Source organism: Portunus trituberculatus, chromosome 17, assembly GCF_017591435.1.
Source record: "Portunus trituberculatus isolate SZX2019 chromosome 17, ASM1759143v1, whole genome shotgun sequence".
Taxonomy (NCBI): domain Eukaryota; kingdom Metazoa; phylum Arthropoda; class Malacostraca; order Decapoda; family Portunidae; genus Portunus; species Portunus trituberculatus.
In genome coordinates this window covers 27935025-27959493 of record NC_059271.1, presented here as the reverse complement: position 1 = coordinate 27959493, position 24469 = coordinate 27935025, and the positions used below count along the sequence as shown (strand labels likewise).

Sequence of the window (24469 nt, the reverse complement as noted above, 5' to 3'; positions counted from 1 at the left end):
TCAAGTTCATTATGCTTGACAACAAAATAATGTAAACAGGATAGTTAAAGTATACAAATAATTACTAACACCACTCTTGTAGTAAAATACTATAGCATGAAGCTTCAGTGAATGAATGATGAGTGTGTCAGTATGACTTGTTTTACGTGACAATATTATATATATATATATATATATATATATATATATATATATATATATATATATATATATATATATATATATATATATATATATATATATACACACATTGGTACCTTGACTTTCAAGTTTAATTTATTCTGTGATGGAGCTCGTATTTCAATTTGCTCGTAACTCAAATAGATTTCCCCTATTAAAATTCATTGAAATACTATTAATTTGTTCCAACCTCCCTCATAAAATACCTCCAATTTTTTTTACCTGTTTTTAGTTAAGAAAAAGATATTTCTATATTACAAATACTGTATAAAACCATAAAACAACAAAAGAAAATGTAAATAAATAAGCTGGTTTTATAAGTACAGTGGTGCCTCATGATAACAGACTTCGCAGCAGCAGATTTCGCTCAATAACAGACTGGTCAGATACAAACCAATTTTTTTGGATTGTTATGGCAGTTTCTTTTTCCCATGAATCCATAGTTCCAGAGCGGCCGCATGGATGAATACACATATGACATGATAAACAAGCCAAAAAAGGCATGCTACACATCATTGAAACTCATTTTGTTTATCTACGGCTTATAAAACTTGTAATAAGGTGGAGAGTGGTGACTGTTTACCTGTGGGGGTCACCCGATTGACACATGGCGATCTGTGGTGCTGGGCTGGTTGGATCCACGGCTCGCTGAAGTGAAATGCTAGTCCTGTATTTCTATTTGAATGTTATTGGGCAAAAGGGGATAATGACACGGCCACACTGAGAGAGAGAGAGAGAGAGAGAGAGAGAGAGAGAGAGAGAGAGAGAGAGAGAGAGAGAGAGAGAGAGAGAGCGCGTACCGCAGCTGGCAAAAGTACAGACGACACTTTAAAACTAAAATTCTTCTATCACTTGATTTTTGTCTTCATTTATTGGTCTTTGGAGGTCTAAAATTTCATTATTCTTCTTTTGACTGAGAACAATTTAGTATGAAGTCGACTAGATTTTCTTCTTGTAGATGACATAATGAGTAAATTGTTTCATCAGCGACGTGGCGAAAGCGATGTAAATAACACAGCTGCCTGATCTCTCTCTCTCTCTCTCTCTCTCTCTCTCTTTCTCTCCAAAAAGTACTTGTTCACATTGCAGATTACTGCCTTACATTGGCTGTGAAGGTGGCCATATGGTGAGTTTGCACCAGGACAATACTATTAAGCAAGAATGTATTAGGTGCGAGCCTGTGAGGTATTAAGGCCCAGCATCAGGCAGTGTCACACTTCCCTGCTACGATGCCACGTTTAGGATGGGGGAACATTTTTCTATAGAAAACATGCCTTAATTTTTACTTCAACGGTGATGTGAACAAAAGTTAGTAGGATTTCAGAAGTAATTCTGGAAACACACCAATTTACATAGAAAACAAAGGGAGAGAAAGACAAAGACAGAGGGTAAGGAGGTGGAACAGCACTAGAGAAAGAAGGCATGCCTGTGATCTATTGAGAGATGGCAATAGTGTGGAGATAGTCTACTCTGACACTGATGATCATTTGTCTTACTCTTGTCCTTTGTCACCTCAGCAATGTCCTTATGGCAGTCATTAAGAGCTTGTTAAAGATGCCACTGGACCACATGGGAATTGGCCATTACAACAAACAAGAAGCTATATCTTAAATTCATTTATTCTTTGTGAGACAAATTTTTATTACTGTACACTTCTTAAAACAATAATGGACTCTTATTTCAACATTGAGTGTAGAAAAAGACAGATTAAATTATCAAAACAATTTCTTGCATTATTAAAAAGAAAATATATTACTGAAAAAGGGAAAGGTGTTTAAAGGTCTCACTGACAAACCTCTCTTAGTAATGGACAACCCCTCACCCCTGAAATGTCTGTTATCACGAGCCACCACTGTGTATCTATCTTGGAGATCAGGGGTACATTCTACAGAAAATTTTTCCCCTTCATCTTGTCCTATCCCCCCCTACACTTGGCGCTGTCAATCAGCTGGAGCATACAAAAATGGCTGCCCACAGGAGACTGGCTGCTTTACTATACATTCTGCAGCGTCTCCGCCAGTTTTTTTCGCCCCTCCAACTGTTAACTCTGTACAAGGGCCTTATCCGTCCTTGTATGGAATACTCTTCGCATGTTTTGGGGGTTCCACTCATACAGCTTTATTAGATAGGAGGAACCAAAAGCTTTTCGTCTCATCAATTCCGCTCCTCTGACTGACTGTCTTCAGCCTCTTTCTCAACACTGAAAGGTTGTATTTCTTTCTTTCTTTTATCGCTATTTTTGTGCTAACTGTTCTACTGATCTTGCTAACTGCATGCCTCCCCTCCTCCTGCAGCCTTGCTGCACAAGGCTTTCTTCTTCCTCTCATCCCTATTCTGTCCAACCCTCTAATACAAGAATTAACCAGTATTCTCAATCATTCAAACCTTTCACTGGTAAACTCTGGAATTCCCTGCCTGCTTCTATATTTCCATCTTTCTATGATTTAACTTTTTAAGAGAGAGGTGTCAATACATTTGTCCCACTTTTTTGACTAACTCTTTCTAATCTTTTATAGAGACTGCAATACTAGTGGGCCTTTTTTTCTAATATAGTTTTTTGCCCTTAGCAGTTCTCTCCCTTGCCAAAAAAGAAAAAATTAATTGACGACCTTTTGTAGGCACTGTAGACATCATTCATAGATGAAATGAAGTTTTAAGTAAGCAAGAAAAGAAAGGAGAACAGAGGCGGCAGTCCTGTGACAGTTTATCTATGACATTGTTCTCCTCGCAAGAGGTAAATGTGGGTGGAAGAGGTAGACGGAGGAGATGGGAGGATTTTGTTTTATTTCCCGTCTTTCAGTTATTTTTGTTTGCTATAAACTCTCTTGCTTAATCACTGAATTTAGCTTATTCATAACAATCTTTAATGCTGCACTTTATTGCTGAACTTTTTTACTACATTTTTTACTTAATTTTCGTTTAACTTAATTTTCTTCATTGCTTTCTGCCTTGTTCAACTCATTTTCCTGTTTCATCTGCAAGACATTTCACAAATGTTTTTAGAAGTGAGTTCGGTATGTGTCATTACATAGTGCCATTTGCTTAGGACCCATGGATAGACAAAAATAATTTAACTATATAACTACAAAAAACACAAAATGCTACTACAACACAAGAAATGCCTCCACAGCTGGGGTGCTGGGGCGGGAGGTCATTGGGGGAAAGCATGTGAACTGAACACATCGCACACAGGATGCTAAATATTCATTGCACCAACTAGTGGTGACATACCTGGAACTAGCTTGTAATGCAAATTTTGGCTCACAAATCAAAGTAAAAAAATTGACTGAGTGACAGCTCATATCTTGGATTACTTGTAAGTCAGGGTACCAATAACTCAAGCTTCCACTGTAAACATATTTTCCAGCAGTCTGCACCTCACTTCTTTAGAGTGGAATGAAATGATAATAATGATAAAAGATGAGGATAAATTAACTTATTGTAAAAAAGTAAACTATACATATATGTGGTGAAACAACAGTGCAGAGAGTACTTGAAAGCTTCCATAATGTAACATGATGCTGCTACTTCTTTAATACTATTTGTTTTGAATTAGCAATGTTCTACTTAAACTAACCTTAATTACCTCGATAGAGGTTTGATGCAATAAGGGATCTTTTTTCTGGTTCATTAAGATTAAAGTACATATGTGTAAAACTATTTGATTTCACACACATGCTAAATGTCAACACACCAATCTTTTCTATTATGCAATCATGAAGGACTTGACTTGTAGTTTATGAGGTTTGTTCCAAATTGCTGGCAAACTTACATGTACCTGATGTAAATCTTTAATACACAAAAATGATGGAATGGAAAAATATAGAAGTAGAAAACATTCAAGAAGAATAACCTACTCAGTCAAAAAATATTATGTACATTTAGCAATACTGTTAAGAAATATTTAATATGAGCATATCCTAGAGCAGTCATTTATCAAGGTGACCTGTGATTGTCAGTTCTATGCTTCTCCTGACAGCATGGTCACCTGACTCTGCCATAATTTTCATCCAGCATTAAAAGTTTATAGATATCACCTATGACTGTGGTGGTCTATTTATAGGTAATTCATCCCACCAATATACTACTTTTAACTTCAAATATACTTAGGTGAAAAGAAACCTTTAATTAAATCTGAAGCCATGACATGTCATTCTTATCACAGTTTTGTAGGATATGAAGGTACAGTGAAAATAAAGATCTTACCATTTCACACATTTTGTTGAGGTAAAGGGTGCAAAAAACCACCTACTTCACCTAGGCATTGTGCTGAATGGTGTGTCCCAGGGCTGTATTGCGCTGGTGCTCCAGACTCAGCCACTCACACTGCTCCTCCTTCAGCTCCAGGGCATTGAGTCGTAAATAGGAACTTCCTAGGTAAATATTCTCACTGAACTTGTCCTCACTCCACACACTTATTTCAAGGATACGCTGCTTGATGATGTCCTGAGACATTCGGTAGGTTATCTGGGAGAAATAAAAAAAAAAAAAAAGTGAAAAAAACTAAATAAAAAACTATGCACACACACACACACACACACACACACACACACACACACACACACACACACAATGCAAAAGAAAAATCTCCTCATGACCAAGATCCATCCTAAATCTATGAAAATTACCATGCCCATCTAGACAATGTTTCACCATCTACTGAAACAGTTGAGTCTAAATGTGTTCAGAACAGCTAAGAAAAACAGCAGATATCTCACTAAAGCAAAACTATTACTATGTATGTGATAACTGTATAAAAGCAATGAATGCTAATAGTAGGCTGATGTGCAATGTGAGTAGTACAAAATCATTATCTTTTCTACATACAATTAACATCCTCTAAATGCATTATACATATACTATACTGTATGTGAGTGTGTTTAGCAGTTCAATCTAAAGCAAAATATTAATACAACAAACAAATCCTGCCCATAATGCTGCATCCATAAAAGACATAATGAAAAAAAGAAAAGGAAACAAGTATGAATATGCACACAAAAAGTGTAATACATATTTCTTTCAGAAATGAAAATGTTCACAAATCTTTAAAAAATAAATAGATAAATAAATAAAAAAATAAATAAATAAATAAATAAATAGGTAAATAATAAAATAAAATAAAAGATGATATAAATCAAAGTTCATTGATAAAACCTGAAAATATGACTGGATAAGTAACATGGATGAGTCATATATATATATATATATATATATATATATATATATATATATATATATATATATATATATATATATATATATATATATATATATATATATATATATATATATATATATATATATATATATATATATATATATATATATATATATATATATAAATTAAGAAGCTGTATTGAACATTCCAATGAAGCTTTAACCAATAACTTACAAGCTCCATGAAAGTTGGGTGGCATGTTTTCTTCACAACTTTTGTCTTCCTTTTTGTTTTCTTGTGGGGATCTGGCAGGAGGTAGAGCTTGACATACGGGGAAGGTTCCTGTCCATTACTGATGAAAGACAGATTGCGGGCATGATGGACCATGATCTGCAGCTGCCCACGCAGGTACTGCACACTCACTTTCACTTGACCCTGGACATGGCCTGGCACACTTGGCAAATTTGGAGGGAGTGAACTGCGAGTATCTGAAAATAGAAATCTCTTAACACACACACACACATATATATGCACACACACACACACACACACACACACACACACACACACACACACACACACACACACACACACACACTCTTCACTCCTTTTAACAATCCTTCTTCCATGTAACTCCTTTCTCTTTACACTTGTTCAATTTTCTGCTATACTGTCATCCATATAGCACACATTTACTAACCTTAACAAGAACAGTACAATGCTCTCCCCAAATAAATTAATAAAAAATCAAATACAATAGAATTCTTACCTTTATTTTTCAGTTTTTTTATGTGGATATCAGTGTCTTCTTGGTCTCTCAGCAGTGGGTGAAAGAAGGTGTACACTAGGTCAGAGTGGGATATCTCAGCTGTTAAGTCAAAGAGTGTGGCAAGAAAAAGCTCAATCTCAAATTTCCTCTTCTCAGCAACTGCTTTCACTTCTGAGCGACCAATCTGAACACCTTTAGGAAGGCTGGAAAATATAGAGTTATATACAGTCTTAAATGTCATCTTTATGCTTAATATATTTTCAGCACCTGATAAAAGATAAATAAATACTTTTCATCTGTAGCAATAAATAAAGTAACAAAACATATTTTTAAGAAAAAAGCTAAGTTGTTTCAACTTTCTTAATTTACGACAAAGATGTTTTACAGACCTCCAACTCCTCAGATCTCATATAATTTGGACTTCAACCAAAAAAGTTCAAAAGATTATATCACTGGAGGTCAATTGAAAAAAAAGGACCTTGACCGACTGGATGATGTTGGACAACCAAGGTCGAGAACCATCAATTGTACCCATGCATCTCTGCTTGTTATTGTTGGGTGTAGTCACCATAGCTAAGTTGACCATTAGTACTATGATAAAAAAAACAAAAGTTCAAAGCAACCAATGTTGCTAAAGGATCTTTTTAGTATCTAAGGAAAGACTTCATCACTGGAGTCAAAACTAGTTGCGATGCTAGGTCTGCTGTGCCTTTTATGTCTAAGAGTGGGTTTCACAGAACATTCATGTCATTCCCTGCATCTTTCTCTCCTTCACCTGGGACACTCAATCAGCTGGAGCATACAAAAAAACAGTCACCCACAGGAGTCTGGCTGCTCAATTCAACACAGAGGAGCTCATTGACAACTCTGTACTAGATACTGTGAACATTATTCATTAAATAACGTAACTTTTAAGTAAGCCAAAGGAGGAGAGAGAAAAGCAGAGACCACAAAGCCTGTTGAGAGATTTGTTTACATCTTTGTCCCCAGTGAGGCAAAAGCAATTCACTTCATGTGTAACTCCTTGACCACCATCTATGTACAAAACTTGCTACAAAGACAGATATTACTGATAATAGTTCAATTTTTATCTATTGAGGCAAGAATGAGAGGTCTTGGAACAGACTGGCATTATTTACATTATTTTCTATGGGAAACAGCTACAAATCTTGAGTAATTCAAACCTCAAAAAAGCCTTCTGGAACACATTTCAATTGAGTTTATGAATACAAAGATTGAGCTATTATTCACTACACAATGAAGTGATTAGCTTGCTGATGATATGAATATAGCATGAGATAAAAATCAATATTTCACTTACCTATGGATTCTAGCTAATGGAAAAATGAGGCACAACTTCTGGTGAAACTCTGAGAACTCCCTGTAGGATCGGAACAAATAGGTTGGCTCTCTTTGGCCTTCCCTCTCCACTTCAAGGATGTATACATAATACTTGTTGGGGTTGTACCGTTTTTGGTAACTATAAAGGCTCACCTGGCTGATTTTACCATCTTGTTGTGATCTGTAATATGAATTACATTATTACAATGAGAAAAAAGTACATGAATTTCTGATACATAATTGCAGTTAACTCTTGTCAATTTACTGATAAATTTTATTCCTCGATAAATTTTAAGTGGCTGTAGTGCCAGCCCCATTGCCCACTACAAGATGCACCCATGCAGTGGACATGCACCACATTGAACACTCAAACACAAAGAGAGGAGAATCTCCATAAGGGAGTGTAAGCAGAAAATAGAAGGGCATCTGGGGAAAGAAACTTTTTCACCAGAACTTATGAAACTGTTCAACAAAATGGAGAAAAAAGGTGTTGAACAAAATTATGGTAAGTATATTCTTTATGTGACTTGCAACAAATGAGAATATAAAGATGAATTTCATAATTACCATGACTCAAGTCATCATCATCTCCAAATAATGTATATAACATACAGTACCCCTAACTAAAATAGAAGTTTCACTTATGAACTTAAGATCTAACCACTGAAGAGAGACACTGACTGTCGCATGTTAAAGTGAGGTTTTCTCATTCAATGGTATAAATTCAGGACAGAAACTTACGTATATGTCTTTGGAATGAAGGATAAAAGGAGATCACCTGAGTGATCACCTGAAAACCTCAGCTGTGCCAAATTATGGATGAAGAAATTAACCTGGAATGTAAAAGAAAGTTATGAAAAATTATATTTCCCTTAATTTATAACTAACATGAAAAAAAAAGTGTCCAAAAAAGTAAACACAATTGAGGGGACATATCAATAATTCAGTGCATGATGAAAAATTAATGAGATGAACTGATATGATACAGTAAATGAATCTGAAGTACATATACAGACTACTATATGTATGCCTGACAGCTTCTTCCTATTTCTTTTTTTTTTATGTTCTTATGTTACACTGCTTGGAACTTGAAAGGAATGTCAGAGTTCAACAATTGAAAACTACCTTCATAAAGTAATAACTTTTCACTATCTATTCAAAGCTATATATGTCCCACCTGAGTGAACCACGACTTGAGTGAGTCCTGGATCATACGGGAGAACATGGCACCCGCCTCGGCATTGGTGTTGTCCTGTAGTAATGCTCGCTCCACATATGTCACTGCTTCCCATGTTACACCAGGAATTCCAGAAGATGCCATCTGCAGATTACACGTACAAACCATTACTCATAATTATTAATTTTATATCTTGTTCCAATCAAGATGAAATATCAAAAGTTGTCAAAATAATGCAAGTATTTCACCCTCACTCTCTTGCACAGGTAACTCTCGATTTACACAATAGATGCATTCCAAGAGGCATAGTGTATTTCAAAATTCGCGTAAAGCAAACTTGTAATTCTCATAGGAAACAATAGATAATAGGGGGATGCGAGATGTGATCAAAATCATATACAAGCAAACTGATCGCGCACATTTAATTAATTATATTTTTTCGGTTGAGTATTAACAAAAACGCGTAAATTAGACACGCATAAATCAAGAGTTACTTGTACTTAATTCACTCCAATTTCAATCATACTTACCAAAGCAAACAAGTATAGAAGAAGTTGGCCATTTTTTCGAATAATGTTGAAAGCACGACAACAGAGATCTACAAATCCTTGGAATTTGTCAGAGGGTTTCTCTCCTCCATTTATAACATATGCCATGTCAGATGTTAGCACAAAGGGTGTGCGATCTCTTTTAAAACTACCAAATTTTTGTGCATCACCAAGGAATTTGCCAAAGTCAATGTGGAACAGATGTCCAGAGGTCTTCAACATAATATTATCATTATGGCGATCACATATTCCCAATATATAAGTAGCAACACAGTATGCAGCACATGAAGCTGTAAAAAAAACAAGAAAGGTGGTTTTTAGCATTTTTCTAGTTTCTATATGACTTAAATCTTCGAAAGTGTATGTTTCTTAAGTTACCATAACTTATGTAAATTTTATACTTTTCACCAATAGTAAAACAAGTATTTTGTATTTGCTCGTAATGCAGTAATTCCTCTTCTTTTGAAGATTTACTGTTTCTATAGTGTGTGTATGTGTGTCTAGATGGTCACTTTCTCACAGCTACTTTGGATCTGTTCATGCAAGGATGTCAATCTGATATACAAAGATATAGACAGGCTTAGATGAACTAGATTAAAGCTAAGATCTAACCCAAATTAACCATCCCAGCATACTACAATGAGTTTCTTACTTTTTTTTTTTTCTTTCTACTAAAGCTGAGTCTTTGGGTGATAAAGATATTTCAAGTTAATTTCCTATTTAAAAACTTTTGCACACCTTACCAGTAAAATTTTCAACAGCTCTTTGGTACTCTAGCTGTGAGGGGTTTTGCTTTGCCAGCCACTCTGCTATGGGACGGTCCTGAAAGGAGCCGGTGACTCCATATTCCGTCTGAATTTTGCGCAATGTTTCTGCATCTTTGACTAGTTCAATAATTCCTGTCAAACAAAAATTAACACAGAATTACATTAGTCTTCACATCAAGAATTTCTCACTTGTTAGAATATTTCCACAGAAACATTATATTCCACATATTCTAGTGTTTTCTCATGATGGTTCAACCTCTCAATATTTCAACCATCTTTAATGGTAAAATTTTACAAATATGAAGTATTGCATTTCTTACACATACATAGTTATATTGAAAAATTTTGATTTTTGTCAGAAAGGGAAATGAGCCATAAAATAATTGCAAATACAGTAAAAGCTTAAATTCATTACAAAAAGTATACCAACATCAATAGAAACGTACTCACCTATCTTATCCCCCGTGGGTACAACATTAAAAGTGACCACCTTGAGATCTAGATCTTCCTTGAGCCACAATCTGTCCATCAGTCGGATCATCTGAATCACCAGCATGTCTTGCCGCAGGTCATCTCCCACCTGGGTGAACAGTGCTCTGTTACCAGTTATTATCCTAAACAGATTTTCAGTAATAAAACTTTTATCAGTCACTGCAGGACTTTTCTTACTAATTATGATTAATTGACACAATTTTTAACAAGTTTGTGAGCTTAAGATTTAGTCATTCCTGTATGAAAAAATTATTATGTGAAATGTAAGAATAGTTATGTTAACTTACCACATTTCAATGTTTAGAAAACTTCTCATTCTATTCTCACAAATATCTGGTTCTTCCTGCTGAAGCTTACTAGTGTTTTCAACAGCTTTGAAACTAAATAATAACTTCATCTATTACTATGTGCTTTCCCATTATCCACAAATATTACATTATATATTTTTTTATCTTCCCTTAACTATCACATCAATATTGTAAAAAGTATAACATTGTATAACATTTGACTGACAATCTTTAACCATACACTGCCACAAGAAAAAAAATTTCCATTATTATTGAATGAGTACCTACCTTGAAAATTGCATGTATGGGATCAGTTTCTGCCTCTGAAGACAAGAATGCCAGTCTGAGAGGCACTGTGAAGGAGTTGAAGTAGGAACAATTTTTTACATCTACTCCAGCAACTTCCATGGATGGTGACAAGGGAAGAGAAGTTGGGCTTGCCTGAAATGAAGATACACAAAACACACACACACACACACACACACACACACACACACACACACACACACACACACACACACACACACACAATAAATATGCTTTTAAGATTAAAATGATACAAAATACCTAATATTCAAAAGCATAAATTAAAAAAAACTCTGCTAATTCCATAAGATGAAACAGTTGTAGACAATGTATGAGAAGCTAACAGCAAACAAGTTTCATGAAAATAAAGTAAAAAAATATATAATACATAATATATATATATATATATATATATATATATATATATATATATATATATATATATATATATATATATATATATATATACCTGCAGACTGTAATGTATATGCTCCAAATCTCTGCATAGCTTGGGCATTCTCTGGTTATCCTTAATGTCCTTAATGCTCATGGCTGTGGCGTAAAGGCTCTGCAAGTTATACAAAAAGTACAATTACAGGTAAGAAATCTTTACTGGACATTTTGAAAAATGTATTATGTTGGCATCCTAATAATGCACCAATAATTATTTTGTAACAAATATTTCCCAATTTTGACATAATAATACATAAACATAAAATATATCTCATGTTTATGGTTATAAGTCTCATAATTTAGCATTAATTATAGAAATCTTTGGAAAAAAAATCAACAAATTGTGTCATCTGTTAACAATTATGGCTCTAAGTACATGAAATGAAATTTGCAGGGTTACTCACTCTAAGGACAGCTTCCTGTTTAAGAAGTCTGTTTTCCATATTTTTACCACACACTGCCATCAGTGCTCGAGTGACTAGGTTCAATCGGCGCCGGTACCTGGCATCGCTCACCACTTCACGCTCCCCTCCCATGTTGGTCTGTTGACAAACTTTTCCTTACACTTGAGTAAAAATAACATTCATCCTAAATATTCCTGAAACAATACACAAGTAAAATCCCAGCTCATTCATGTAATGCTCATTCTCTCCTTCTGTCTCTGTTTTCAACAGACATCACTGTTTATTAGTCATAAAAGTAAAAATAAATAAAAAATGAATGATAAAGAAATCTCTTCTCTAGTACCTAGCTAGAGTCTTTGTGATTGGCCAAAGGACAACAACAATATCTGCCACTGAAAGCACAGGATAGCAACCCTCACTCTGATATGACCAATTCACCATGAAGGATGTAAATTTCAATTCCATACATGTCAATAATACTTCACAATGCTCATTAACTACAGATTTCAAAACTATATTGCTGAACCTGCCTGAAGAGGAAGGCACTGATTGAGTAGCCAATAAAGATGGTGTGCAAGCCTTGGGGAGGTGAGGGCACGTTCCAGCAGCAGCTCTGCTATGGGGGATACATCCCAAGCTTCATGTTTCACAGCCTGGACTAACTGAGGCAAAAATGATATCAATTCATCAGAGCCCAGCCCCCTGATCCACTCCACTGCACGAGCACGCACCACACTGTCTGGGAAACTGAAAACAAACAAACAAAATTTTACAAATAAATTTCTATAGCCAAGCCAACTTGGAAAACTATTTTATAAATCTTTTAGCTGATAACTTTGATAACAATTTCACTTTGAATAATTATTATAGTTCTATTTTTTGTGCAGTTCATAACACTTTATGGCATGCCATTTTCTAAATTGGATTTCAAAATATATCAGTGCTGCTATTTCTTTCAAGTTCTGGAAACTTAGAACTCCAAGATGGTTTACACCATTACTTGAAAAAAATCTACACAATTATTCTGATCTTTGATTATTACACACCATGCATTAAAAAATGGATTCCTATAGGTTAACCGTCTATTTACTCAAGACCAATATTTATGAATTTTTAGGTATAGATTAACTGTCTATTTACCTAAGACTTTCTAGGCATTCATAATTTTCTGCTAAATATTACAAATTTAAAATCTAGTCATGTCTCGCATCCAGTGCATCCTTCTAATACTTATGTGATCTTTGTCTTTACCTACAGAAAATATGAATATGAAATGACAAGTAAATACTCACCATAACAATCAAAGAATATAGAATGTTACCTGTAGCAAAGATATTCCAAATAAAAAGTATATAATATAAAGAATAATGTTTATATGATCATTCAATGATGGCATTGGAACAACTTTGTTGGAAAATGTGAGATGATGAAAAATATAAACTTTGAGTTATAGAAGCTCTCCATCAGCCTCTCAATATGAAGAGAGGCCTTGGAGTTGAGGCAAGGATGGAAATCATAATAGTGAATAAGGAAAGGCAGAATTCTATGAGACAACAGGAAACGAGAGAACATTAACCAGACAGGGATGTATGCATGAATAAATACAACTACCAGATAGAAAGGAATAAAGTAACATATACAGTTAAAAGACAGTTTTCATCTTCTCACCAAGGTAAGAGTAAGTGCAAGGCATCTGCAGGAGCTGGTGAGGCCCAATTCCTGACAATAGAGTGAAGATCTGGCAGACATGACACATCCCATGAATGTGCAGCAAGCAGAACCTTGGCCAGGGCAAACGGCTCTGCATGGAGATAATGTCTCTTTTCCCATAGAATTTCACGTTCTTCTGCTGATCCCCTGAAAAAGAGAGAACAGTGTTAATACAATATTTCTGGATGCTTCATATCTTCAGAATGAATAAATTAAAATAAAAATGCAATACTCTGTATGCTATAATTAACCCCAAACACATTAAAAGGAACCTACTTGTTGAATGTAAAAATGTCCCTCTCTATTATATCAGAGAGAAGTTGTTGTGTGTTGATGTCCAAGGAGGAGAACTCAAGTTTTGTTGGCTCAAGGGGGATGATCTCTGGGAACACAACTTCCCCTTTAATGTCAAACAGCTCCACAGCTGAAATTTTATTAAATTAAGAAAATTATTACCATCTTTTAAATAATTGCTTACACCAAGCTGAACTGAAACTCAAGCTCAAGCAACATAAATGATAATCAAAGAAAGAATCATCAGTAATCTGCTACAAACACTACACAAGGTGATCACCTAAAGTATAATGACATTGAGATGTAATGTTTCCTACTATTCCTGTCTCCTTATTCATACTGAAAGAATATTCAAATAAATAAATACAGTAACAACGTAAAAGATACAAGACTTCCTACTAAAAATAACCACTCACAGAGGACTGGGCAGCTGTGGACCTGAGGATGGTCAGAGGAATAAGGTGCAGGACCCAGCCGTCTGTCACTTGCCATTGGCCACAGAGTGAGGAGATGGGATCCCTGAGTGAGATGTCTGAAAATGCACCTTAATTTGTAAAAATGCAAGCAGTTATGAGTAAAAGGTAATCAATTACACACTTACCTAATTCATGACCTAAAACTTCTTTGAAAAAATATGTTGAGTTACTTGAGAATCTTTATCCTTTACTATAATTTACACATTAATATCAATGAATACAAAAATTCAAAAAGTCAAAATCAATATGTAAATAAATGATGACATTCATCTTCACCTCACACACAAACCTCTTCTCACTAATAATAGCATTCATCTTTCCTTGCTTTGCCTTAAAACCACATTGAGTGTCAATAAGATCTTATATGTTAATAAAATATATCTCTGCCGGGTACATGGTACACCTTTAATTTAGTTTCCATAACATTATCTCCATTTTTTTCCAGACAATCTATTCCCAGAATCATCATCTCATAAAAAGGAGTCTCTGTACAGGGCCTGCACCCTTTAAGGAGGATAATTAGCAAATGGCATATATGTACACATTCATTCACAATTACAATCCCAAGTTTTGTATTCATAACTAACAAGAAAATTCTGCCGTTATAATTTTGTTTGAATATTCACATTATCTTTAAATATTAGTGTAGAGATTAAAATGTTAAATATTTTGTCTAATATATGTTTTCAAGACTGCAACAATCAAACAATCACATACCCATCAAAGGAGAAGCACTGTACTGCTGCCCATCCAACCTCTTCTCTGATGTACTGAGGCTGGTCACCTTTACTCTCTGCTTCAATAATCTTCACTCCAAACACTGTGAAGACAAGTCTGCTCTCCTTTGGCAGAGTGTTGATGCGTGCTTCCAGATCAAGCCTGTGATGGATGATATATGCACATAAGATCAATGTATCATGACAAACTTTAGCAACATCTTTGCAAGATTTCATCAACAACATTCTATATAATGAAATAAGATAAACAGGGAAACTCAATATATTATAAGTGTAAAACATTACATAATTTAAGAAATTAAATACAATATACCTATGTAATTCTATCTCTTAAATGATTACTAAAAACATGAATTATGTTAGTACAGATGTCAATTTAGTACTCATTTGTAAGGAAGTACCAAAAAGTCCCAAGATTAGTTGCAAAGGACACCAACAGATGGAAGATGAATGCATGATGATGTACACATCTGCCAAAAGCTCCATCTGCATGGCTTGGATGATCTAATCTTAATATTGAAAGTCATTACTGTGGACTAGATTTGGGTCAATGAACTCCTTGTGTCTTCCTACTTTAACGAATAATAAAGAAGCATTTCAAGAGATGGCCATTTTAACACTATGAAAGAGATCCTGAGTGAATCAGAGGTGTTGGATGACACATTCTAAGAGGAGGATGAGGAAGAAGGATGGCAGGAGGTGAAGAGAACTTCAGTCAGAATGTGTAGATATGAAGCCAAGATTTGAAACGTGGAATTAAAAGTACACTCGACCCTCGAAACAACGGACAAATGCGCGCACAACCTTGTCCGTAGATTGCAAAAGTCCGTTCTTTGCAAAAGTACGTAAACACTGTATAAAATGTACATAAAATACTGTGTAATCATTAAGAAATCATTCAAGCAGTATTACAAAGCATTAAATACAACAAATAACCTGAAATAGATGACATGAGCACGGACTAAAGATAAAACATTGTGGCCAACAGCTGATGACGCGACTGACCCGCCACCTACCGAACAATAATTTGCCGGGAACAGACAATTGCGCGCATTTTAATATTCGTCTGTAGAATTTGTCCGTAGTTTCCGAAACCCATTGATGGGAGGTCCGTTGTTTCAAGGGTCGAGTGTATATTAATATATAGACAGGTCAGATCTTGACAGCCATATTATGAAGTTCCCCCTTACCCTTCCTCATCCCTTGGTCACTCGCCTGCACTGCGATACAAATAAATTTTGTCATATCAGTAGTGGTCAAGCCAGTGAAGTGAGAAGAGCAAAGTGTTGTCTTGAAAAACACCCAAATGAACTGGCAACCTCAAAGTGTTTGCCCATTGGTGGGTCGCATCACTTACTGTGAAAAACTTATGACTTCTCTGCGATACAACCCACCAGTGGACATGCTTTATTTGGCAACATTCAGTGTGTCTCTATACTATACTATATTTTCCCTTTTCTAAATTTGTTTATATATTTGTCTCTTTGTTTTCCATATTTAGAAAATGAATGCTATACAGTTTTATGGTCAACTTAGTTCAACAGAAGAGAGAGAAGATAAAATAAGATAATAAAGATGATATCTGGAGAATTATGAAAAGATCAATAAAGAAAATTATTGAAACTTATCAAGGAGTCCAATTGTGACATCTCAGTTTTAAATATATAGAAAATATATATAAAAGCTCTATTTTCTTCTGAAGGGAAAATGTAAGATAATACAGTTTTCTTACATGTAATAGAAAAAAAAGTATTTTCAGTTGATCTTTATATCAGATTTTTTTATTTATTTTGTTTTGTTTCTTTACTTATGTTTATTTATATATGCAATTGAAAAGGGTCACCAATGGCAGCTTTTTTAACAAATTGTCCAAATAAAATCAGGAAAATATATAAAAAATAAATAAAAGAAATCATCACTGAAGCTTGTCAAAGAAAGTCCAGTTGTAATACATTTTTCAATAATTTGTTATAGAAATAAATTTTGTGTTCTTCTGAAGGAAAAAAATGCAAGATAACATAGTTTTTCTTTTTTACATGTATTAGAAAGAAAATATGGAAACAATAAGATTATTTTTCATATGATTTTTATAACACTAAAAACTAAATAAGTTTAATATTATTTATCCATCAGTGTTTATTATGCCCTCCTACACATACTGTTTATTGCAATTTTACTATATAATCCAATTTCTATTAATAGCAAGGTTAAAATGCGATATATGTGAAAACTGTTGTACAACCCATCGATGGGGGGGTCGCATCGCAACAATGGATATTAACTGATGACCCACCGGTGGGGGTGTCACAGGGAACATGTTAAATACAGTAAATCCCTGATTATCTGAAAGCGGATTATCCAAAAAACGGGATTATCCGAAATCGATTTGGATAATGCCATTAAAATTCATATTTTTTTCTATACTAAAATGTTCGAAAACATTAAAAACATGAAAACAAATAAAAATAACTACATATCAACACATTATTAAAACTCCCTTTGTTTTGTTTCTCCATATTTAGTGTTTGTAATTTGGCGAATATGCATTATGACTGATTGGCATCCCTAACGTTTTTTATTATCTACTCATGGTGAAAGGACTCATTCGGTTCATGTAATTCTGTCGCTTTGGTTTGGTGTCTGTAATTCGGTTTTGCACATTCGGGCGTGGTCAGTAATTTGTCTTCGGTTCTTCATTTGATTTAAGGTGTATCAGTACTTGGCACCCTTTTTTGTTTTCCTTCTGTCCTTTCATTTGTTAGCCTATAGTTTACCAAGGGGAACACTCTTAAACTAAAGACTGTTTTCATTACCGGGAAAAAAAACTTTTCGGAAGGTGAGCTATATTCTGATCTGATTTAATTTTCTTTTCTTTTGCTTTTCAACTTACTCTTCAACTACTTTAGCTAATTCTAATAACATTTAAAATAACACTTAAAATTAATAAGAACAAGTAAAATAAATACGTTTTAATCGTGCTTTGTTTAGCGTATCGTGCGTTTGTCTTCTTTCATTGTTTACAATCGGCAGTTGCCAGCCGCATTCTACAACCTGTATTTCCACCTCACTTCTTTCATCGTCACCATGCATTAGGCAAAAAATCATAAATCTGGATTATCTGAAAAATTGGCTTATCCGAAAGAGGTTTCCCTCCTTTCATTTCGGATAATCGGGGGTTTACTGTAGATATGTTTGTAATGCTTCTGGAGACATTGGTGTTCCCAAGTGAATCTAAGTGGTGATATGGCACCTGGGTGCCTGCATAAATTGCCAGAGAGAGAATAGTAGACATTTCCTAAGATAAGCACTCCTTATCCCTCACACACACACACACACACGGCCCGGTAGCTCAGTGGTTAGAGCGCTGGCTTCACAAGCCAGAGGACCGGGGTTCGATTCCCCGACCGGGTGGAGATATTTGGGTGTGTCTCCTTTGACGTGTAGCCCCTGTTCACCTAGCAGTGAGTAGGTACGGGATGTAAATCGAGGAGTTGTGACCTTGTTGTCCCGGTGTGTGGTGTGTGCCTGGTCTCAGGCCTATCCGAAGATCGGAAATAATGAGCTCTGAGTTCGTTCCGTAGGGTAACGTCTGGCTGTCTCGTCAGAGACTGCAGCAGATCAAACAGTGAATTACACACACACACAGACACTTTGTCCATCAAACAACGAGAGAGAGAGAGAGAGAGAGAGAGAGAGAGAGAGAGAGAGAGAGAGAGAGAGAGAGAGACTGTGGACAGCATACCAGATATTGGTGTGTGGCCTTTACAGAGAACAGACATGCATGCACGCGTGCACGTGCGTACACACACACGCGTACACACACACACATACACACACACACATGCAATATAAACACAAACACATACATGAGAAAGACGTGTGACAAAGGCACTCTTGAGCAGCTTTGGCCAGCCTGTGAGCCTCCCATCCCCTGCCCCCTATCACTAGTTTACCTTAGTGTTTCTAGTATTAGGTTCACCCTGGTGGGAATTTTTTGCATTAGTGACATTTTAAGCGAGTGTGCATCAGTACACATTAGACAATGTGTGCTTCAGTGCTATGATTTTCATAGCGTGGTTCATCAACTTCCTCACAGGGAGGTGTTGGGCTGTCTAGTATTAGGGCTCTGTCTCATCTGAAAGCTGACACGTGGAGTCCCCCATGGCACCAAGATGGGTTCTTCTTACTCATAAATGATGCTCTCACCAACATCCCTGTAGCTGGACGTACATAGACAACTGCACTTTGGGCATGCCAGTAAACAACCAAGGCCCTGACTACATGCAACTCAAGAGTAACTACATGAGCGGACTGAGAAGGACAGGATGAAAAACAGCCACAGCAAGACTGGTGATGCATGTCTGTACTTCTTCAGTAGCAGTGCCTCCTCCCCAGCTCTCTGTGGTCCCCCCATCACCTTTAAGTTGGACAAACTTCTTAGTGTCATGGTGCATAACCAGCTGACCTGGAGGCAGCATGTCACCACCACAATCAGTTCAACTGCCTACGGGCTGTATATGCTGTGCAGCCACAAGTTCCTGGGGACACTGGCAGATAAGGTGAAGGGGGATAATGCCCCTAAAGGCACCACACACAGACCAATACCACCTCGGTGCAATTCCCACCTTGCTGCGAGCAATTAACCAATACGATAGTTTTCTAGTCTTAGGCCTCCTCCCCCTCCCTTTGTATATTTTCAGTAAGTATACTTCACCTGCAATTTTAATAAACTGCTGATTATTATTATTATTATTATTATTACACACACACACACTGCCCATAAAAGGAGCATCTATTATCAACAGTATGTACGGCAAAGCATGGTAGAAAACATGACTGGGAAATATGAGACAATGGTGAATATAAATACAAGAACCATCCACGTGGCATAACTGTCAACTCTGGGGCACCTGCAAGTGATCCTTAAAGTTACCAACATGTCTCTGGTTTTTAATTCACTATTTATTTGTAGATCATTAATTTTATGAATTATTTTACATTATGTATTGTATATTAGTGAAAATGCAAGCGAAGAATGCATTCATTGTCTCATTTCTCAGAATTCTTGGTTTGAAAGGGCTACAAACATTAGATTTAGCTACTGTGGTGAAGGCAGGACATGGGATGAAGATTGGGTTGTTCTCATCTACTAGATTCCTTCAGGTGGGGATGGGAAGAGGAAGGGGAAAGAAAAATTCAATAATATGGCCTTCATACTTTTGATACCTCATTGTAGTATCTTTAGACTTAAGACTTACCATCCATTAAAAGTGACTTTAGGGTAGAGTGTGGTGCCTTCAGACACTTTCCTTGTGTGAGAATAGCCAGGCTGTCCTAAACATCTTGATCCATGGAACAGTTGAGCATGTACAAAATATTCATCATATTTCCACTCTCGTTCCAGACGATGGAAACCCTGAATCTTTACAGACACCTTTTCTCTCACTTCTCTTATATCTTGTGGGTCTGTAATGTGAATTTAATGTTAGAACAAGATATAACATACAAATTGAAATAATACAAATACCTGATATACAATAAAAGTTTCTTTATGAATAACTGAACATAATAATTCCTCCAATAATTGGGTTAATAGAGCCAAACAATTATCCAGAGGTGGGAAATTCTGAGCATGGTGCTTTGATGCCCTTGAACAAACTTTTTCCTTCATCTTTACACAACCTCTCAAAATGCTCACAAATTAAGATAACACAGAAAAAAAAAATAAATAAATAAAAAGTTAAATGACTTATGGAGAAAAAACACATCCATAACATTTTGAGTAAAAACACCACATTACCATTTGTGGATTCTGTTGTAATATCCACGGTGAAATCCACCCTGAAGGCCTTGGCATACATAATCAAAAAGTTATTGACAGCAGCAGCCAAGCAGCTGACAGCATCCAGGAGCTGCTTCTTAAGGAAATCTGGGCTGGAAGCATCATGAGAACCAGTGGAAAGAATGCGTTGTCCAGGAAAGTCTTCTTCACCATCAAGAATACCCTGCAGTAATATGATACATCATTGCATTAGGAATAACTAGCTACATGAACACTCATATCATAGCCATATGATTATCTTGTATACTTATTCCTATCTTTAAAAAACTATTATATAAAATAAGTTACTTTTAAAAAAACACTATTGATTAATAAATCTGATGTAGATTTTTTAAGAGTAGATTCTTTCAGAATTTTATACTTACATTTACTAATTATACATCTTACATAATTTGTTTCAATCTATTTCATTTGATCATATTGTAATGTACTTGCTATAAATATGGATAATACATAATTTTCTACTTACTTGGCTCTTTTGAATAATTCTACATGTGTTCACAAGGGTAGTAATAGCATCAGAAACTTCATTTGTTTCCAAGTTTCCCAGCACAGTGCACATCTGCCTCACAACCTACAGAAAATAGGAGTTATTACTTTCAGCACATTAGTGATCAGAATGTATCTTACTTTGGAAACCAAGTTAAAGAGTAGTGAAGAAAATGAAAACTAGTTTCAAGGAACAAGAGATAAGTATGTATAGTGTAGGGATAGGTGAAAAAGATTAAGCCAGTTACTGTTTTGTAGGTTGCTTTGTTTGCAGGTGGCAGGAAACATTGCATAAGTCTAAACACATAGAACACAAAATAAGGACTTAGTTACAAAATGTGATATGGCATGTAATGGAAAGTAACAGTTTTGTGAAAGCATAATTAAAAACAAATATATTCTAACTATCCAATACTAATTACCTGTCACCATGTCATCTTTTTTTTTCAAAGGGAACTTTCTATTATTTGTCAGAGCATCTCTGACCTACATAACATGAATGAAAGAAGTAAATACATAAATGAAGAAGGAAATAGATCTATACAGGGATTTCTCATTTTATGCGAGGGATACGTTCCTGAAGGGATCGAAAGGATCGTCTAATGTGAAAATTGCATAAAGAGAACATGATTACTGGACTGCATTGTATATTGTTCAAGGTTATATATATATATATATATATATATATATATATATATATATATATATATATATATATATATATATATATATATATATATATAGGCAACCCCGCTTAACGAAGGTTCACACAATGAAATTTCGCTACGACGAAGGTTTCATTTTACTACCATCTGCTCGTTTAAAGAACACCAAACTCGCTTTAACGAAGTTTTATCCAGGCAATTTTTTCCAAGTTTGAAAGCCCCGCCGTATCACGCAAGCCTACAGACTTTTGAATACACCAGCGCCTCTTGTGGACAACACACGCACCACTCACTCCCCCTGTTCAAAACAATAACAGCATCAGCAGCAGCTCGTCTTCCCTCGCTCAACTTACCACTAAAACGCCCTGCAATGTCGCCTAGCGTTGCTAAGAAGACCAGGAAGTCTCTTACTCTCGAAGTGAAACTGGATATTATTCACAGACACGAGAGAGGCGAGAAAACTAATAGCATTGCTCGCCACCATCTGGACTCCATCTACTGTCTCTACTATTTTCACATCAGCAGACTCTATTAAGAAGGCTGGTGAGACCGTATGTTCCTTCCAAGCTAAAAGAACCACCTGAACTCGTGACTCTACAATGGAAAGCCTTGTGGAAATGTGGTACATAAGTTTTGTATGTGATACAATGATGCGCCCTTTGTTTACATTCCACAGGTTGCCGGTTACGGTCTTTCCCGTTTCACTCTCCCTCCCTTCATAAATTTAAGATCATCAACATTATAAAGTTACGTACATACATACATTAGTGTACATTATAATGACTTAGGTAAATTAAATTGCCTAAATGTTTAACTTCATAATTTTTACTTTCATTAAACCTTTCACTGTACTATGATGCACTCTTGCTTTGTTTACTCTCAATGTTAGTTTTAGTCAGGGGTTAAACTTGTTATAATCGGTTTGCTTGAAATTTCGCTTAACGAAGGGCATTTTTTATGAACGTAACCCCTTCGTTAAGTGGGGTTGCCTGTGTGTGTGTGTGTGTGTGTGTGTGTGTGTGTGTGTGTGTGTGTGTGTGTGTGTGTGTGTGTGTGTGTGTGTGTATATATATATGTGTGTATATATATATATATATATATATATATATATATATATATATATATATATATATATATATATATATATATATATATATTCAGTGCTCAGTGCTCTCATTCAATGCTTCAAGCAATTCATTCATTCAACATATATAAATAAAATGAGGAAAATGTTTGAGAAGACATTCAACTGCAAAAATGGCTGGATGATTTAAAGATACATACCTGACGGACTTTTCTTGACCTCATGGGGGAAGGCAAGTCTTGAACTGGTGTCCCATCAATTAACAAAAATCCTGAATTCTGAAGGCGTGACAGTTCTTTCTCAAACGTTTCTGCAAAACAATTCACATGAAATTTCCTATAAAAGAACTGGTGGGAAGCATCAAACAATTAAAAAGCATCGTATTTTTGGGCATAATAAGGTGCTACGCAATTTTGATGGGTTTAATTTGGGAAAAAATAAAAGAAAGCAACCAACTCCACACCCTCAAAGCTGTACACCTAATGTCTTCACTGCTCAACCCATTTATCAGTATGTATCACTGTAACCATTCATATGGTGATTAAATAATTTCATGTACAGAAATCAAGAAAATTCAGACTGAAATAATTTAACAAGTTACCATGGTAGGTCAAATTACAGTACTAATCTTAACACTACCAAATATCACCAATAACCTCCACCATTACCAATATTGTCCACTGTCAACAACACTAATCATTATCAACAACAACACAAAACAAAACCATCACTGCCTAAGCAGTATACATCATCATTGCCCACACATGAAAGTCAAACATTGGGTCACAAATTCTGGTATCATCAATAATTACAGTAAAGAAAAATGCCACTAAACCTTCTCTGTAGTTAACTAAGCTGTCATATATTGAAATGTTCATAAATCTAGAATTCTATACTTATCATTATTTTTTCCCATGATTTGTGATAACTTAATCATTCTACAGAAATTTAGAAAGTGCTTTTGTACGAAGTTCCTTTAAAGTACCAATAAGATTACAATCAGCTAAAACTACTGCTTATTAAAAGTCCATGCCAACTCAAACTCTGACCCTCAGCATATAAGGTACATGGTGACTTAATATTTGGTGGAAAAAGAGCATACTTCATATAGCTGAAAAAATGGTATCTATCAATACAACAGACTGATATACATCATATAGAGTGATAACAAGGAAGTTTGACCATACCTCTCCTCAATCCTATACCCACACGCATACTATAGGCCTGCTATCGCCTACGAGATTAGATATTTTTTATTGTTTTTTTTTTCATGTAGCTTCGTTTCTCAGA

The 24469-nt window shown here is 35.4% G+C and overlaps 1 protein-coding gene across 2 annotated transcripts in view; it reads right to left on the bottom strand.

Moving 5' to 3' along the window:
• Positions 1-2711: 2711 nt before the first annotated feature.
• Positions 2712-24469, bottom strand: part of LOC123504774 (phosphatidylinositol 4-phosphate 3-kinase C2 domain-containing subunit beta-like) — a 35269-nt gene continuing 13511 nt past the window's right edge. For both annotated transcript variants that reach the window (XM_045255591.1, XM_045255592.1), the window contains 21 exons: positions 23380-23489; positions 21411-21515; positions 20900-21104; positions 20358-20565; positions 15080-15241; positions 14303-14418; positions 13869-14016; positions 13551-13739; positions 12413-12629; positions 11883-12020; positions 11495-11593; positions 11008-11160; positions 10391-10520; positions 9917-10072; positions 9156-9463; positions 8626-8769; positions 8190-8281; positions 7429-7629; positions 6108-6310; positions 5573-5826; positions 2712-4647 (listed from right to left, as the gene is read on the bottom strand). In XM_045255591.1, the coding sequence (XP_045111526.1) occupies positions 4438-4647; positions 5573-5826; positions 6108-6310; positions 7429-7629; positions 8190-8281; positions 8626-8769; positions 9156-9463; positions 9917-10072; positions 10391-10520; positions 11008-11160; positions 11495-11593; positions 11883-12020; positions 12413-12629; positions 13551-13739; positions 13869-14016; positions 14303-14418; positions 15080-15241; positions 20358-20565; positions 20900-21104; positions 21411-21515; positions 23380-23489 (3548 nt within the window). In that variant the 3' untranslated portion in view covers positions 2712-4437. The remainder of the gene's footprint in view (positions 4648-5572; positions 5827-6107; positions 6311-7428; positions 7630-8189; positions 8282-8625; positions 8770-9155; positions 9464-9916; positions 10073-10390; positions 10521-11007; positions 11161-11494; positions 11594-11882; positions 12021-12412; positions 12630-13550; positions 13740-13868; positions 14017-14302; positions 14419-15079; positions 15242-20357; positions 20566-20899; positions 21105-21410; positions 21516-23379; positions 23490-24469) is intronic.